The sequence below is a fragment of the Schistocerca piceifrons genome, chromosome 1 (assembly GCF_021461385.2).
Source record: "Schistocerca piceifrons isolate TAMUIC-IGC-003096 chromosome 1, iqSchPice1.1, whole genome shotgun sequence".
NCBI lineage: Eukaryota > Metazoa > Arthropoda > Insecta > Orthoptera > Acrididae > Schistocerca > Schistocerca piceifrons.
The window spans coordinates 840,729,290-840,748,321 of record NC_060138.1 but is presented as its reverse complement, the minus strand read 5'-3'; the positions used below and the strand labels follow the sequence as shown (position 1 = coordinate 840,748,321).

The following is a 19,032-nucleotide window of genomic DNA, read 5'->3' as shown; positions in this document are numbered from 1 at the left end:
AATTGATTGTCTCTCGTCTTTAAACATATTAAACCATCTTCGAGCTGTGTTGTAGGGAAGAACAGACTCTCCATAGGCCTCCAGTAACATTGGCTAGGCCTCAGATGAAGATTTGTTCAGATGAAAGCAGAATTTCAAAGTCGCATATTGTTCCTCACATGTTACCTCCATTGCGACAGTAGGCGATACTGAACATGTCCGACGTTGCCTGCCTCTCACAGGTAGGAACCAGGAGTCCCAACAATGAAACTACTATGGCATGTTTGTTGCACATTAAGCTAAAAGAGTATCATAAGATTAAATTTTAGCATGAAAAATTATAAACATAAAAAATTATGATCACTCTTTATTGAACAGCCCTTGTATTTTGATTTTTGTTACATTAGGACTGGCACATGTCGCCCTGAACATCCCAGCACATGTTTTTGGGATATGAACAACAAGAATAATTGAAATTTAGTTTATTCTTCACTGTCCAGTCACATTAATGTGACCATCTGTCAAAAGCCTGAAAAATAACCTTTTACGATGGAGACCTCTGCAGGATGTACAGGAAGAGAGTCTATGAAGTTCTGGAAGGTACCGACAGCATTGTGGAGCAATGCCAACTCCAGTGCCAAGGCTGGTTGTACTATGATTCTCAGTTGAGGATCAATGGCATGAACAGTCCAATCATACAGATTCTTGATAGGGTTTAAATCCAGGGAGTCCAGTGGCCAGGGGGGAAATGTAAACTCATCCTGGTGCTGGTTTAATGATTAAAGGGATCAAACAATGAGGTCATCGGTCCCTTCTGCCAAGAAGGAAAAGGTAAACGAATAAATGCAGGTGAGGTGCCAAGTCCAGGGAGCAGCCAGAGGGTGCTAAAGGCAGAAAGTACAATGAGGGACATACCACCACCACCACCACCACCACCACCACCACCCTATCCAACGACATCTAGAAAAAGACTTGTGGCACGGAGACAGTAAGAGAAGCACAAGAAAACAGAGGAAGAACATCAAGTCGAACAGTACATGCAAGAAGGGGGAAGAAGAGCAAAAGTGTGGGAAGGGCAAGAGCTGGAGCAGACCACTAAGTCCGGACAGCCACTGCCTATTCGGGGCATAGGAGGCAACAGAGTGTCTTGCCAACCAGTCAATGGGCCTACAAGACTGAGGTGCGCTGCCTTAGAGACAGTAGTAAAAACTCCCTTTACAAATAAACTGTAAAGCTAGGTCAGTTGAGGAGGAATCATCCACTAACACCAGAGGTAGTGAGTAAGGAAGATTAAAAGTCCACCCCAGGGCAGCTACTAGGTTAGGACAGTCCAACAAAATGTAGACAACCATGAAATGGGCACCATGACGATAGTGGGGCAGATCTTCACAATAGAGAAGATTGCTATGTGTCAGCCAAGTATGGCCAATACAGAGCCAGCAAAGAACGATAGAGTCCTCTAAAAAGGCTTGGATAGAGGAGCTCCGCAAATCTGTGGACTCTATTATTGCTCATACATTGTTCAGCAAAGACAGTGTTTGCCATTCCATTTTCCAAATGCTTAGAACTAGACAGTGTAATGCTGGCTGTAGGTCTAATTCTGGAATACCGATCTTAAAAGGCAGCTTGCCGGTAGCCAATTTGGTCAGCCTGTCAGTGAGTTCACTCCCCAGGATGCGACATGACCCTAGCCCCAGACAGTTCAGACAGACTACCAAGCATCAGCACTTTTCGAGGGCAAGCATCAGCACTGTTCAAGGGCAAAATAGGAAATCTGGATAGTCAGAACCAAGGGATGGTGAGGGTAACAGTGTTCAAGAGCTTGTAAACTGCTCAAAGAGTCACTACAGAGGAGGAATGACTCAGTGCAGGAATGGAAATGCTGAAGACCACAAGAGATGCCCACCATGTCATGGAGTGGATTTAATTACATCCTGCATGAACATAAGCAGAGCCAGTGTGATTCGCAACCATCGAGCCATCAGTGTAGACTACTTCAGAACCCCAAAATGTACTGAAATTGCAGAAGAATTAACAGCAGAGGGCCTCAGGATAAGTTGAGTCTTTCAGAACTGTGAACGAGGGATGCACCACCGAGGTGCACGCGAATGGGCCCAGAGAAGATGTGGCAAGGAGAAAGCTGGAGTTCAGAAAGAGAGACCAGATGCAGATGGTGATCATAACCCAGACCTGGACCACTGTTGCAGGTGGCAGAGCTTTGTATCTGGAAAGAGGAGATGGTAGTTCAGGTGCTCTTGAGAGCAGCAGATGCATAGCACAAAGAGATCAACTGTTGCTTTTGGTGCAGAACCCGAAATGGTGGAACCCCTGCCCCCTACTAGAAGGCTGATCACGGGGCTAGTACGAAAGGCACAAATTGTCATTTGTACTCCACAATGGTGTATTGGGTCCAGCATGTGCAACATCGAAGGTGATGCCGAGCCATTTGTGAGACTCCCATGGGACTGGATCAACACTATGTACAGCTGTATCAGACCATATTGGTCCGCACCCCAGTTGGTGTTGCTGAGGCGCAAGAGCAAAGAGCATTGAAGTGCAAGCAACATGTCTGATTTAGTCAACACAGAGGGAGAAACCATGTCAACCAGGAATCACAGACCAATCCCAAAGAATGGTAAGAGTTCACCACATTGATGGACTGGCCATCAACATTCAGATTTGGATGGGGAATGACAAATGCATAAGACAGGTCTTGGCAGCCAAGAAATGGAAGATACGAGTGACAACCCAAGATTGCATTCGGTGTGTTGCTTCCTGCAGTGTGCATTCAGAAATGCCCATCATGCACGAACAAAAATAAATGCACAAAGACGGGGACACTGTAGGCCCTGCAGCTGCCGCCAGACCACTGACAGCCACTAAAAAGAGGGGGACACTGCAAACACAACTCTGAAGAACCCCATTCTCCTGCAGATGGGAGATGCTATGGGATGTGCCAACCTGTATCTGAAAACTGTGATAGGAAATAAAGTTCCAAATAAAAATCAGGAGTGGGCCATGGAGGCCCCATTCATGTAAGGTGACAAGGATATCATGGCACCATGTGGTAACACAAGTTTACGCATATGTAAGAAGACTGTAGCTAGGTGTTGATGCTGAGCATAAAATGTTCGGATACCACACTGCAAGTGGACTAAATTATCTGCAGTACAGTAGCCTGGGCGAAAACCACCCTGAGCCGAAGACAAAAGTTCTTGGGATTCAAGGATCCAACACAGCCTTCAATATCCCACACATTCAAGTAACTTTCAGACGGCATTAAGTAAACTGACTGGATGATACCTGTCCATCTGAAGAGGTCGTTACTCGATTTCAAAACTGCAATAAAGACACTTTCTCATCATTTGGAAGGCGATTTCCTCTAGCTCCAAACAGTTAAAAAGAGAAAGTATATGATGTTGACTAGCCACGGATAAGTGTTGAAGCATTTAGTTGTGTACCTCGTCCAGTCCAGGAGCTATCTTGGGGCGGCGAGCAAGGGCCCTGGTGAATTACCACTCGCTAAATGGGGTGTTATTAGGCTTCAGGTGCTGGAGAACAAAATATAGAAGACAGAATGTGGACAGATAGTGGATGGACACTGAAGCCTGGCTGAAATACTGAACAAAATCCTCAGTGACAGACTCTGGGCTGGTGAGGATAACATCATTCAGGGAAATTCCCCAGGACACCTGTAGGATGATGGCAGCCCACTGCTGTGAAGAGGGAGTATGTTGTCCTATGGCAGCAACATATCATTCCCAACAAAGTACATTAGTAAAGGCTCACCTGGGAGTGCATCCAGGAGAGAGATGTTGGAGAGAAAATAAGATGATCTGAAAATGGTTATTGACATACAAATTGTCATGAACTCCCCACTGGACAGAGGGGAAGAGTACAGGGCTGCAGATGGAAAGATCAGTCAGAAAGAAAGTGCCACATACCAAACTAAAGTGTGTGGGGGTTCCAGTGTTGAGGAGTCTGATCAAGCCCCGCCAGCAGGTCTTCAATAACCTTGCCCATCGATCATTGCTGTACCACCCCACACAGTGTACAGGCATTAAAAGCCCCAACGAGAAGGGAGGGGACAAGTAGCTGTCAAAGCACAGCAATAACAGCAGGAAGAGCACGAAGCCTAGGAGAGGTCTGGCGGGAGATAATTATTGCATATCGTAACTGTAGGGTCTAAATGGGTCCAAAAAAAGATGCCACTGCTTCCAGCACAATATGAAGAGGGAAACAGAAACTAACAACGGTTGTGCAGACCAATGTACAGGCACCGACAGAGGCTCACAAAGTGCCAACCTGGTTCTAGCTGATGGCTTGGGGGACCACAAAGAGTCAGCAAATGAGTATCCATAAAACGAGATTCCTGAAAAGCAACACAAGCTACAGAGTAGAGAGAAAGAAGGGACTACAGTTCTGGAAGTTGACAATAATAATCTTTATAGTTCCATTGGAGGAGAGTAGCACAAGACAATGGATGGTCGCCTAATGGGCCAGAATTGGTCATTGTGCTGAGTCAAAGACAGTCACTGGTAAAGGACGGAGTGACATCCGCGAATGTAAGATTCAGCTCTGATTGAGAGAGAGGGGTGACACCCCCTGGGATGACCGAGGAAGGGGGGTGGGGAGGGGCGGGGGGTAGCAGCCCAAGGCTTACACATCTTCTTCTTCTTGTAGACCTCTTCCTCCTCCTCCTCCTCCTCCTCCTCCTCCTCCTGCTCCTCTGGAGGGCGAGAGGAGGTGTGGTTGGGAAGAAAGCAAGCCACATCAATATCAGGATCCGAAAGAGAACAAGCCATGCCGGATTACTCCTGATTTAGTCATCAGACTGAAGGAGGAGGTCCCTGTGGAAGATAATGTCCTGTGTCATTTTTCAGGACCGGTAAGGAGTGATGCTCGCCGGCACATCAGCTAAGAATTCTTAAGCCCAAAGGGAAGTTAACTGACTGGCAGAAGTAGTTTTAAGCAGTAGGGAACCATTTCACTTCTTACTGAGTCAACTTCACCGAACTTATCTTCAATATGCACTAACTTAAAAAAAAAAAAAAAAAAAAAAAAAAAAAAAAAAAAAAAAAAAAAAAAAAAGAGAGAGAGAGAGAGAGAGAGAGAGAGAGAGAGAGAGAGAGAGAAAGCGGTTCGGTAGCAATGAAAGTCTCCCCATTGGGCCTGGAAAAAACCAAGTAACAGGGAAAGGTTTCACTCCAAGCCAGTAGGCCAGGCCCTCCTTCCATGGGGTAGCCTGGAGGAGAATGCTGAGGGAACCAAGGTAAGAGCAGAGAGAGAACCATTCCCATCTGAAGAGACAGTCATGGAAGGGTAGATAGCAAGCTTCATGTGCAGATCATCTGCCCTGGTACCACCCACTCCAATCAGTGCCTCAGCAAGTGGGCTCCTCCCAGCTGTGGCAAGGGCCACCTGGCACAGCACTCCTTGCCGGGAGTTCCAATACCCCAAAAAGACGAGCAACCACTCCTATGCATACACGAGAGGGTGACAGCTTAGGTACCACAAGTGTGATCCCTATGTCTGTCAGGGCCTCAATGGCTTCCACTGCAAAAACAATTTAGAAAGGGAAGTTGAAGCCCAAGGGGACCAAAGAGAGAGAGAGAGAGAGAGAGAGAGAGAGAGAAAACATGAGACGCAAGACCTAAAGGGAATTGTGGAACAGAGGGCGTAACTGGGTCGTTACAAAGGGAAACACTGAGGGAGGCAGAAGGGGGGAGCACGAGGGAAAGCAGCTATGATGGGATGGAGTGGAGTGGGGGAAGGGAATGCAGCCCGTTAAGAAGAAAGGTTGCAATAGCTTGGGGCTCCATCTGCTACACACACTCAGCCACAGAAGAGCTGTGGGACCCCGGGGGTCATCCTGGTGCTCTTCAAACCATGTGCGTATGCTGTGAGATGTGCGACACATTCTGTTGTCCTACTGGTAGATGCCACCATGCCGAGCATGAACAAACCAAATGTTGGGGTGTCCATGGTCCGCAAGGATAGATGCACTCTGTGTTGAGCCATTTTGTTTTCCAAAATGACACTATCACCCAGGGAATACCATGAAAATTTTCCCCACACCATAAATCTCCCTCCTTCAACATGGACCATTCTGATGATTGAAACATAAAACGTGTTTCATCCGAAAAGGCCACTTGTCGCCACTCGGTGGATGTCCAGTTGCAGCGCTGGCACGCAAATTTCAGCCTTTGTTGCCAACGAACAGCCTTCAGCATGGGTATATCTACCATGTACCTGCTGTGGAGGCCCATATGCAGCAATTTTCACTGAAAAGTCATTCACTCCTGTCACCTATGGCCTGTGGTGCTCCATAGTTGCTTCGATGCAAAGTTTTGGATAGTGTCATTTTGCCATGCATGGTATATGAGTTTATTTTATCCACAGCTGCACATGAACAGTTTACAAACTTAGCCATTTTGGAAATGCTTCCACCCTTGGTCTGAAAGCCAATGATCATGCCCTTTTGGAGGTCAGCTAAATCACTCCATTTCCACCTTACGACGACTGCATTATATTGTGTCTCACAGACACACTTTATATATCCTCCACAGCTTGTCCTGCAATCTAGCTTCTGTGAGTGGTTATTGCACGTTGACATTTAACATAGGCAACGGTCACAGTAACACAACTGGGCTTAGTAATTTCATTATTTATACAGCCCTTATACAGAAATCTAACAGGTGTTTTTGACAATTATGAATTTTCAAACTAATAATAGGAGTGGTTTTTAATCTGTGGAGTGTCCACAACACCCCATGCAGCACTAAAAGGTTAAACAGAAATATATATTATATTTTCCTGCTCTATGACCTCTGAAAGATCCTTATGTTTTGAAAGCCTGAGGTCCTAAAATCCTCTATAGTGTGGGCTACTTTTACTTGGTATTTTTATAAGCACACCTATTTTGCCTTTATAATAATTATATTTCTGAATAAAAAATGTTTAATAGACACTCTACAAGTTATTGGCTATGTACATTCCTTTAATGCTACTATATATTAAGAGCAACATTATGAGTATGGTTATTTTTCCACACAGCCTCTCACCTTAAGGAGCTTGCGTATCAGATCCCGAGCATCAGGTGTAAGGTACTGTGGTAAAACTAGTTTCCCCCTTAAGATTTTTTCTATTGTTTTCTTGCGGTTCTCAGCTGTGAAGGGTGGCTGAAACAATAATAATAATGAAACATAAAGATTAAATTAAAAATATTAAAGAATGATGATGTTTTAATCACAATTCTAGGTTACTTTTCTTCTTTAGTAATTAACTGCTGGTCCCTCACATGTAATTCTCTACTTTAGCAATGAATGATCTTCATTTGTTCAATTACTACTACTACTACTACTACTACTACTACTAATACTACTAAAATTACGCAGTTTCTTATTTAGTTGTTTCCTGCTTTTATATGTACATACTGTTCCAACACTTCTGGAATTGTCACCAGTATATACTATATAATCTTGTCTCATTGGAATTGACTGACTGCTTCTGCCCCTTCACTACTTAAGCATGTCTTTGTTGATGTTGTCGATACATGCTCTTGTGTATCATTCACATATAATAAGTGTTCCACAGAGTTACTAATAGGTAAACATACATTAAATATTTTAGTTATAAAAACATACCGCTCCTGTCAACATATCATACATCAATGCACCCAGTGACCACCAGTCTACTGCCTTTCCATGTCCACTTCGTGTTAGGATTTCTGGAGCCCTAAATAGAAACATTGAAATAAATAAAATTTAATACCAATTGGAATTCATATGCTTAAAACATATGCTGTAACATGTCTACAGTAGTTGGCTTGAAAAAGAGGAAACTGCTTGATATTAACATTTACTTATGCTGAAACACTACCTACTGCAAGTAGCCTGTGTGTAAAAAAGCCAAGTGAACTCATAATAAAACAAATAGATGAAGGTATTTGGCTAACTGAGACATGTCACTGACTCACTGATATGCAGCTGTACGTATCAAAAAGCAACTATTTAAGACATTTGGTTTCTAGCTCATGGCCTCCACTCCCCTCATAAAATCTCTCTGTATTTTTCTGTACAATCTTTATCACGACTGCAACATATCTATTTTTGGTGAGAATGGGGGGGAGGTGAGGGGAGGGGAGGGGAGGGGAGGGGAGGGGAGGGGGGAAAAAGGACAAAGTGAGAGAGAATACACATTTCTGAGGGCAGTACAGGTCCAACAGTATCAATATGAATGGGACTGAATCACAGACTGGGTGTGGCAAAGGTACCCCAGTGGCGCTAGAAAACTGCATTTGGGAAGTGTAGCGCTGCTGACCAAGTATCTTGCATCTGGATAGACAAATACTAATTTGCAAGAACTATAGCAGACAGAATGAAATTTTTACTTTGCAACAGAGTGTGCGCTGATATGAAACTTCCTGACAGGTTGAAATTGTTTGCTGGACCAGGGCAGAGCTCTTGCCCACAAAAGGCGAAGGTCCCTATTTCGAGTCTCAGTCCGACAAACAGTTTTAATCTGCCATGAAGTTTCACTATAGTAGCTCTATCTCAACGATGCATACGACTGATGTGATGAGATGGAAGGCTGGCTAAAAACTGACATTACGGTCACACACGTGGAGTGGAGGAAATCCCAATACAGCTGCACATTTGTGTTTGATAGTGAGAGAGAGAAGAAAGCTGTAAATTTGATGGGAGGTCATGAGGAAGCACTTCAACTCACTGACTGCTGCTGCTTTCTGCATGGTCTTTATGTGGGACAATTTATCTGTTGCTGTACTTTGTTTTTAGTATCAACCAATCCTTTTTGTAACTGGCAACCACTGACTTATTTCTGATATGGTGCTATTGAGGTGCTTGGATGTGGCTTTTGTGTAGAGCCATTACTGTGTAGTGCTGCGATTTGGTTGGGTTATTTTACCATTTGAATTGAATGTTTCAGAGAGTTTTCTGGCTTTTTTGGAGCAGTGTTTCCATGGTCTGTTCCGCACTTTACACCACAGAACTAAGGCCTCCGGTGCACACACACACACACACACACGCAGTTAGAATTTTCAGGAAGTATGTTAGAACCTGTGATAGCCATGTATTACATAGGATACTTTCATTCACTGTGTTCCCTGCTAGTGTTCAAAGATCATTAAATAGTTTAGAGGCATGTTATGGCCAAGATGTAGGATTTTTAAATGCTTTGCAAGATACTTAGCCTCCAACTCTGTCAAACAACTGATCAGCACATGTAACGGCACTTTGTTTATGCACACCATGCAGAGGGGCTAAGGTGTCCTGTGCTTCCAAGGCCACGCACCCACTGAGAACATCAACACACAACAGTATTTTGGCATATCAGATGTGATATGAGTTAGGACAAACTGGGTCTTCAACTGTCTCCAAGTACAATATACGCATATGGCAGATACATCAGAACTCTCTCTATTTTGTGCAACCCTCACAGTAAATAGCATGGACAGACTTTAAACATGCTCAGTTTTGGATAGCTACATGTGACACACATTATGAGTAGTTATGCTATTTGTGCTGTATTGTTCTGGTGGAAGGTCTGACGTTTAGAATACCTTGTCACTTAATTGCTGGTAATTACATTGTGAATATTGTCCTAGAAAACATACCTACTGCATTTGTCAGAGATCACAGAGAGCCAGACATGTGGAATTATGATACTATAATATCATTGCAATGTCTTTGTAATAAGTCTGAGGTTTCAGTACGATAGATGACTAGGTGGGACTTGAGGGGTTGTGTGACGTCTAATAAATATGGGGAAGAGAGGAACAAAAAACAATAAAAATATACACAACACTCACAATGAAGGTAGTTTACAATTCTGCATAAAGGATCCTAAATAATGTTAAGCTGTGAAGCTAGAAGTAACTTACATATACTCAATTGTGCCACAAAATGTGTGTGTCACTATGCCTTCTTGGATATGTTCCTTACACAGACCAAAGTCTGTCAGTTTTACGTGTCCCTGTGCATCTAACAGAATATTTTCCGGCTTCAGATCCCTGAAAAAGACAAAGTCTATGAAAGGCGATACTTTCAAGATGCAGATCCACTAGATGAGCAAGTATTACTTCACTGTTCACAGAATTTAGATAAAAATATTTAATAAATCAAGCAGAGACAGCTGAAGGTATTAAACTAAATAAACATTTGCAGCAAGACGAAGGGGCCAACACTGGCTGCTGGAATAGGAGTGACTGGAGCAGTCAGGACTTAAAACACCTTTACTCCATTTATTGCAGTTGCTCTTAAATTATGTTACTGTTCTTGGGTTGGAAATACATTTTTTTTTAATTTTTACTTTATTTTGCACACAAAATACATGCTACATATGAAGTGCCTACAAAATCTGATCATCACTTTATACTTGTTACCCACTGCAATAAACACGAGTTGTTTCATGTGGTGTTCTGCTCCATAGTAATTAGTCACTTAGTTTTTATGTATATTATATCCTAACCAAATATTATGATCAAATGGACATGGCTTGGTGTTTTTCCTATTAATGTGTCTCATATGCTGTTCACCTCATTTTAAGAAGTCCTGTAGCAGTGCAGAAGTAGCAGTCTGGGGTGAGACTACTTTAACCTGGATGTGAGTACTGTATGCCATTCATTTTACTTCAGTGCACAAGTTATGAAACAGTTTACTTCACTGAAGTAAAAATCAGCAGATACAGTATACACTATTTGTTCTCTTAGAATTGTGAATACCGCTACTGTGCTCAAAGCCACACAATTTATAGTTAATGTGAGAGATTTAGAGTACAATTGCATTGCAGTTAATAATCTAAACTGCTGAAACCTATGGCTACAACATCAACTATTACACACACACACCCCCCCTTTTTTTTTTTTTTTTTTTTTTTTTTTTTTTTTTTTTTTTTTTTTTTTTTTTTTTTTGGCTGACATGAAAATTTCCCCTCCATCTCCAAATTAAGCTATTATCCTTGTCACAGAAGTGCCAATATCTACTGATTTTAGATGAACGACATTATTATGTATGTTGATGTATTTAATGGATCTAACAATACCACTTCGACTGTGCACAAGAAAAGTAAAGCCTGGGATTGTTTCAGAAAGAAGAAACAATATATTGGTATGTAGGCTTTCATAGCCATTGCCACTGAAGTTAAAATCTTCCGGGTTGTTAGGTCATGCCACAGTTCTTCAAACAATTGATGTTTCGACTCCTCTGCTGGGATCATCTCCAGGATCTTGTGGTTTCCACTAGCCTGCTCTCAGTTGCAAGAAACAGACCCAGACACACTTCAGTCACACTGCAGGCACTGGGAGGTACTGAGTTTTGTAACAAGTTCGTCCCTACGTGCTTTGATATTATGCCCATGATGGGGAGCATGTGTGTAAGTGTTTTCAGCTTCTACGGGTTCTTCAAGGCCCTCCATCAGCGCAGACACTAAAAAGACTGGTTTTGAAGTGTGGTCTGCTGTCCTGCTGCTGGACATTCTGTTTGTGATCCAGCCTTAGTATGGGCAGTGGAAGCCCTGGTTACTTTGTCTTCTGTGCCCCAACAAATGTCAGATGTGGTGTAAGTTTCTACCCATGTTTGACTTAATTCATCTTGTTCATGATAAATAAATCTGCCACAGGTGTAAAATATTTTACTGACCAAAGTCTTGCATGACAGAAGTCACTATACACTACCACAGTTTCGGGGCTTTAGCTCCATCATCAGGTGTATCTGAAATATGAAGTAAAACAACAGTTGTAACCTACTCCATTAATCAATGAAGACATTTAAAAAAAATTAAAGTTAAACTAAAGAACGACCCTGTGGCAAGTGCAAGTCAGCTTACAACCTGATAGGACGAACCATGAGAAAATGCCTATATTTGAGGCCAACACTTACCAACTGCTGATACAGGACACCAGTGTGACCCGAGTGGCTATAGCAAGCAGACTGAGCAGTAAAGCCGTAGGCTCTGTTCGTGGTAAACAAGTGAAGAGGGTGTATAACATGGTACGGAGAGGACCTAAGGTACAAGCATGAACGAATGCTGCAAAAATGCAGAAGCAATATAGGTAATAACAAAGTAATTGCAGCCAATTATGGGAGATGTTCACCTTAACAAATAAGGAAAAGAAACATGACTAATAATAGAATAAGTACAATAAAGCAAAACACATTTTTTAAAATATTATAGTAATTGCTTAATTGAGTAGGTAATAACGGTTGTTTTACTTCAGATTTAGATACACCTGACGATGGGGTATATATAACTTCCATTGTGAAAGACTTCGGCCAATTGAGTATTTTACAGTTGTTGTTGATTTGTTTACCATTAACATGTTGCAGAACAGTTACAGATGTCTTACAAATAAAAATTTATTAGTTCATCTTGTATCCTGGCTGAAAACACTAACATAAATATGGAGCCAGAGCCTTAGAAAACACAAGAACAGAGATGGCACCACTGTGGCTGGTATAAAGCCAGCAGACAAATATGATTCTTATTGCAGCAGTTCTTGACATACCACAGAGGGCATCTCCAACCTGGTGCACTATCTGAACACAGCCAAAAGGCTATCACCAATGTTTATGGGATCTCCAAGCATCACTCCTGGCACCTTGTGACTTGGGCAGTTCTGCTGCTCAAGGACCGCATATAAAGCTGGCCGGCTACAGGCCCTTCATGTTTGATACTTGCCATGCTCAATTTGCCTCAAGTTCTGTACACCGTCCTTGACACTGCCGTCACCTACAATTCTGCGACCAAATTAACCTTCACTCTAACGAGTGATTGCAGCACATTGGACTCTGTCCTGGATTGGCTTTTTGGCTCTGCTTATGGACAAATTGCCTAACATACAAGCAAGTGTTGTCCCTGGTCTCTGCTCAGTATCTCCGACAGGCTCTGTATGTGATTCTGCTGTGTACTGTGGTGTGTTAGCAATAAATACTTGTTAAAACAGAAAATAAATATGCCTTTGTAGATGTAAGATGAACACATTATCCTTTGCGAATCAATTCCTCTGATAAACCATCATTTACCATTGCCTCTTTTTAGGGACACAAATATTTTATTTATTTCTATGTAACAAAACTCTTAGCTTTGAATGTTATATGTAAAGGTTGAACTGATTGCTATAATGACTGCCAAGTGAAAAGATATTATTTTCTCTTATTAGCTTATTTTTTTGAAAATAATTATTTTGTCTATTTTCTATTTTCACACTTGGCTGCGCCTTATGCTTGCTGGTAGTTTCTGTACAACAATGAATTGTGATTTACTTGTCTGCAAGTGTGCGTTTTACATATACGAAAAGATGCCCATACAGCAATCAGTATATTTCAGATGGCAGGTTACATTACCGCTCCTTTGTGGATGTGCAGTATTACCATGTACATGTTGTTGTTGTTGTGGTCTTCAGTCCTGAGACTGGTTTGATGCAGCTCTCCATGCTACTCTATCCCGTGCAAGCTTCTTCATCTCCCAGTACTTACTGCAACCTACATCCTTCTGAATCTGCTTAGTGTATTCATCTCTTGGTCTCCCTCTACGATTTTTACCCTCCACGCTGCCCTCCAATGGTAAATTTGTGATCCCTTGATGCCTCAAAACATGTCCTACCAACCAATCCCTTCTTCTAGTCAAGTTGTGCCACAAACTTCTCTTCTCCCCAATCCTATTCAGTACCTCCTCATTAGTTATATGGTCTACCCATCTAATCTTCAGCATTCTTCTGTAGCACCACATTTTGAAAGCTTCTATTCTCTTCTTGTCCATACTAGTTATCGTCCATGTTTCACTTCCATACATGGCTACACTCCATACAAATACTTTCAGAAACGACTTCCTGACACTTAAATCTATACTCGATGTTAACAAATTTCTCTTCTTCAGAAACGATTTCCTTGCCATTGCCAGTCAACATTTTATATCCTCTCTACTTCGACCATCATCAGCTATTTTACTCCCTAAATAGCAAAACTCCTTTACTACTTTAAGTGTCTCATTTCCTAATCTAATTCCCTCAGCATCACCCGATTTAATTTGACTACATTCCATTATCCTCGTTTTGCTTTTGTTGGTGTTCATCTTATATCCTCCTTTCAAGACACTGTCCATTCCGTTCAACTGCTCTTCCAAGTACTTTGCTGTCTGACAGAATTACAATGTCATCCGCGAACCTCAAAGTTTTTACTTCTTCTCCATGAATTTTAATACCCTCCGAATTTTTCTTTTGTTTCCTTTACTGCTTGCTCAATATACAGATTGAATAGCATCGGGGAGAGGCTACAACGCTGTCTCACTCCTTTCCCAACCATTGCTTCCCTTTCATGGCCCTCGACTCTTATAACTGCCATCTGGTTTCTGTACAAATTGTAAATAGCCTTTCGCTCCCTGTATGTTACCCCTGTCACCTTCAGAATGTGAAAGAGAGTATTCCAGTCAACACTGTCAAAAGCTTTCTCTAAGTCTACAAATGCTAGAAACGTAGGTTTGCCTTTTCTTAATCTTTCTTCTAAGATACGTCTTAAGGTTAGTATTGCCTCACGTGTTCCAACATTTCTACGGAATCCAAACTAATCCTCCCCGAGGTCCGCTTCTACCAGTTTTTCCATTCGTCTGTAAAGAATTCGCGTTAGTATTTTGCAGCTGTGACTTATTAAACTAATAGTTCGGTAATTTTCACATCTGTCAACACCTGCTTTCTTTGGGATTGGAATTATTATATTCTTCTTGAAGTCTGAGGGTATTTCAACTGTCTCATACATCTTGCTCACCAGATGGTAGAGTTTTGTCAGGACTGGCTCTCCCAAGGCCGTCAGTAGTTCTAATGGAATGTTGTCTATTCCCGGGGCCTTGTTTCGACTCAGGTCTTTCAGTGCTCTGTCAAACTCTTCACGCAGTATCGTATCTCCCATTTCATCTTCATCTACATCCTCTTCCATTTCCATAATATTGTCCTCAAGTACATCGCCCTTGTATAAAACCTCTATATACTCCTTCCACCTTTCTGCCTTCCCTTCTTTGCTTAGAACTGGGTTGCCATCTGAGCTCTTGATATTCATGCAAGTGGTTCTCTTTTCTCCAAAGGTCTCTTTAATTTTCCTGTAGGCAGTATCTATCTTACCCCTAGTGAGACAAGCCTCTACATCCTTACATTTGTCCTCTAGCCATCCATGCTTAGCCATTTTGCACTTCCTGTCGATCTCACTTTTGAGACGTTTGTATTCCTTTTTGCCTGCTTCATTTACTGCATTTTTATATTTTCTCCTTTCATGAATTAAATTCAATATTTCTTCTGTTACCCAAGGATTTCTATTAGCCCTCGTCTTTTTACCTACTTGATCGTCTGCTGCTTTCACTACTTCATCCCTCAGAGCTACCCATTCTTCTTCTACTGTATTTCTTTCCCCCATTCTTGTCAATTGTTCCCTTATGCTCTCCCTGAAACTCTCTACAACCTCTCGTTCTTTCAGTTTATCCAAGTCCCATCTCCTTAAATTCCCACCTTTTTGCAGTTTCTTCAGTTTCAATCTGCAGTTCATAACCAAGAGATTGTGGTCAGAATCCATATCTGCCCCTGGAAATGTCTTACAATTTAAAACCTGGTTCCTAAATCTCTGTCTTACCATTATATAATCTATCTGATACCTTTTAGTATCTCCAGGATTCTTCCAGGTATACAACCTTCTTTTATGATTCTTGAACCAGGTGTTAGCTATGATTAAGTTATGCTCTGTGCAAAATTCTACAAGGCGGCTTCCTCTTTCATTTCTTCCCCCCAATCCATATTCACCTACTATGTTTCCTTCTCTCCCTTTTCCTACTGACGAATTCCAGTCACCCATGACTATTAAATTTTCGTCTCCCTTCACTACCTGAATAATTTCTTTTATTTCATCATACATTTCATCAATCTCTTCATCATCTGCAGAGCTATTTGGTATATAAACTTGTACTACTGTGGTAGGCGTAGGTTTTGTGTCTATCTTGGCCACAATAATGCGTTCACTATGCTGTTTGTAGTAGGTAACCCGCACTCCTATTTTTTTATTCATTATTAAACCTACTCCTGCATTACCTCTATTTGATTTTGTATTTATAACCCTGTAATCACCTGACCAAAAGTCTTGTTCCTCCTGCCACCAAACTTCACTAATTCCCACTATAACTTTAACCTATCCATTTCCCTTTAGAAATTTTCTAACCTACCTGCCCGATTAAGGGATCTGACATTCCACGCTCCGATCCGTAGAACGCCAGTTTTCTTTCTCCCGATAACGACGTCCTCTTGAGTAGTCCCCGCCCGGAGATCCAAATGGGGGACTATTTTACCTCTGGAATATTTTATCCAAGAGGACGCCATCATCATTTAATCATACAGTAAAGCTGCATGTCCTAGGGAAAAATTACGGCTGTAGTTTCTCCTTGCTTTCAGCCGTTCGCAGTACCAGCACAACAAGGCCGTTTTGGTTAATGTTACAAGGCCAGATCAGTCAATCATCCAGACTGTTGCCCCTGCAACTACTGAAAAGGCTGCTGCCCCTCTTCAGGAACCACATGTTTGTCTGGCCTCTCAACAGATACCCCTCCGTTGTGGTTGCACCTACGGTACGGCCATCTGTATCGCTGAGGCACGCAAGCCTCCACACCAACGGCAAGGTCCATGGTTCATGGGGGGGGGGGGGGGGGGGGGGGGGTCATATACATGTATTATAAAATTACAAATAGAAATTTCTTATATAATACATATACATGTATTATATACAAAAATTTCTATTTGTAATTTCTTAATTGTGGTTGGTAATTTTGGTTTTTGTCAGAGATGTAAATAATATTTTTATTAAGAAATTACCTATATTAGAGGAATGTTATCAACAAAATGTGAAATACAACATTGTATCTTCTAGTATAGGTAATGGTATGAGAATGAATGAAAAGTTCGAAACTATAGTTGAGTTAGCATAAGTTGATCCCTGACAGCTGGTATCTCTGTTGCCAGCTTTCAACGATAAAGCACAGACTGCTGCCAATGAAAATAATACCTGCCTACAGAGCTCTGGTAACACTAAAGCATTGATGTAGAGATGTTTACAAAATCAAGTAGCATTGCAACTGCTAGGATGTTCTTACAGCAGCAACTTGACTATAGTCATGATTAAAAATATTATTTGTGACTGTTATAGAAACCTTAATTAATAAACTACAAATATACTGAGTTACTCATCCTGGTACTATTGCAATGTTGGAATTACACAAAAATTAATATTTAGATTGCTGAGCTCTTTTTTTATACAAATTTTATTAGATTTTCTGCAGGGTTGGGTAGCAGAGTGAAATATTTCGTTTCACATTTTACAATAGGATAAAAACAATGTCATGTGGACTGATAGTTGAAGTTCCAGCAGAACTGAAGAGCTATGAAGTGAGTGAAGATGAAGCTCATGACACAGAATTGGTGATTATTCCATCCAATGCAGATGAAATAACAGATGAAGACATTTCAGAAAAATGCGCTGAACAATGTTATATTGTACAAGATGCAGTAGGTTCTTCAGAACTTACAACCAACAGGGATGAAACTAATGTTACTGATTTACCTCCAGACAGTTAAGTGAAGAAAGTGGAAAGTGATACACACACACACACACACACACACACACACAAATGTAAGTGGTATAATATGAACAAATACTAATGAACCACATAAGAGCAATGAAAATTATGTTGCAGAATATATAGCAAATAAGACAATGCTCCAGGTGTTTGAGGAATTTTTTCTGAGTAACTAGTGAATACTATTACAGAATGAAGCAAAATCTATGCTTACCAACAAAACAACAGTCTTTAGTGGCATACTACTTCAGAGTGGGAATCATAAGCTTTTCCATGACAGTATGACTGGGGAAAACAGGGTCCAGATGTTGGTGTCCCTTTATTCTTCAACCCCATGCCAAGAAATACATTTCGGGAAATAAAGAAATTCAGTCATCTGAATGACAACTCCAAAATGGACAGAAGTAACAATATATGCAAACTGAGGTTGTACTTTGAAAAATGAAGAACAGATTTGGTAAATTTGGTGTATTTCATTCAGAACAATTGATAAAATAATGATACATTATTATAGCAAACATTCAGTTAAGATATTTCACAGGTGAAGGCTATCAAAACAGGGGAAGACTATCAAATTTAGATACAAAATTTGGTCTCTTTCGAGTTCCAATGGTATTTTTTATAACATTTCAACATACTGTGGTAAGACAGAGCACAAAAAGGAGCCTTTAGAAGCAATGGTAATAAATGAGATAACCTGCATGATTCCAGAACAAGAGTATCTAAATGAAAAGCTGTTCTTTGCAACTTTTCCATGAGTGCTGACACACTCATCACATTGAGGAAGCAAAAATAAAAGCTATTGGAACAATAAGGGAGATGCGAATTAATGCATGCCTCTTGGTTGATTCGGAACAAATAAATAAATAAATGAGGATTCTATGATAAAGAGAATTAAGGTCTGGTAGTGAAATGAAGGGACAACAAACCAGTACGTGTAGCCACAAATCACAGCTCTATTATTCGTCTGAGTTGTGCTAAAGATGCTCATGGGCGAAGGAAAGGAAATATGTGTTACAATGCCACATCTCATTAATTAACACAATGCCCAAAATGGTGGAGTTGATCTACTGCACAACTAAATCACTTTATAAGACGAGTACACGATCAAAAAAGCGCTGATGGCAGCCATTACTCATACATGGTGAACACATGGTGTGTATACCAAACTGTTAACCCAAATGAAAAGCTCTCACTTTTTGACATCCAAAGGAGGACAGTGATGATGTACTTTTCAAAGAAAATGTAAAACCAAAACACAAGAGGACCACAAGGAAGCAAACTGAAGGGAGGGCAGGCATGCGCACACATATGACTAGATCCCAGAAATCATTTTATTGGGCCAAGTAAAACACACAAGAGATGTGCACACTGTGAGGAAAAAATGTGTGATAAGTATAATGTTGGTGTACATGACAAGTGTCATGTTTCATT

General features: G+C 41.2%; 1 protein-coding gene across 1 annotated transcript in view; it reads right to left on the bottom strand.

Annotated features, from left to right (window-relative positions):
- LOC124790817 (ribosomal protein S6 kinase beta-1) overlaps positions 1-19,032 on the bottom strand; it is a 170,592-nt gene that overhangs the window by 61,444 nt on the left and 90,116 nt on the right. Inside the window, exons 6-8 of the mRNA XM_047257812.1 lie at positions 9,884-10,012; positions 7,626-7,716; positions 7,044-7,160 (exon numbers count right to left, since the gene is read on the bottom strand). Of these exons, the coding sequence (XP_047113768.1) occupies positions 7,044-7,160; positions 7,626-7,716; positions 9,884-10,012 (337 nt within the window). The remainder of the gene's footprint in view (positions 1-7,043; positions 7,161-7,625; positions 7,717-9,883; positions 10,013-19,032) is intronic.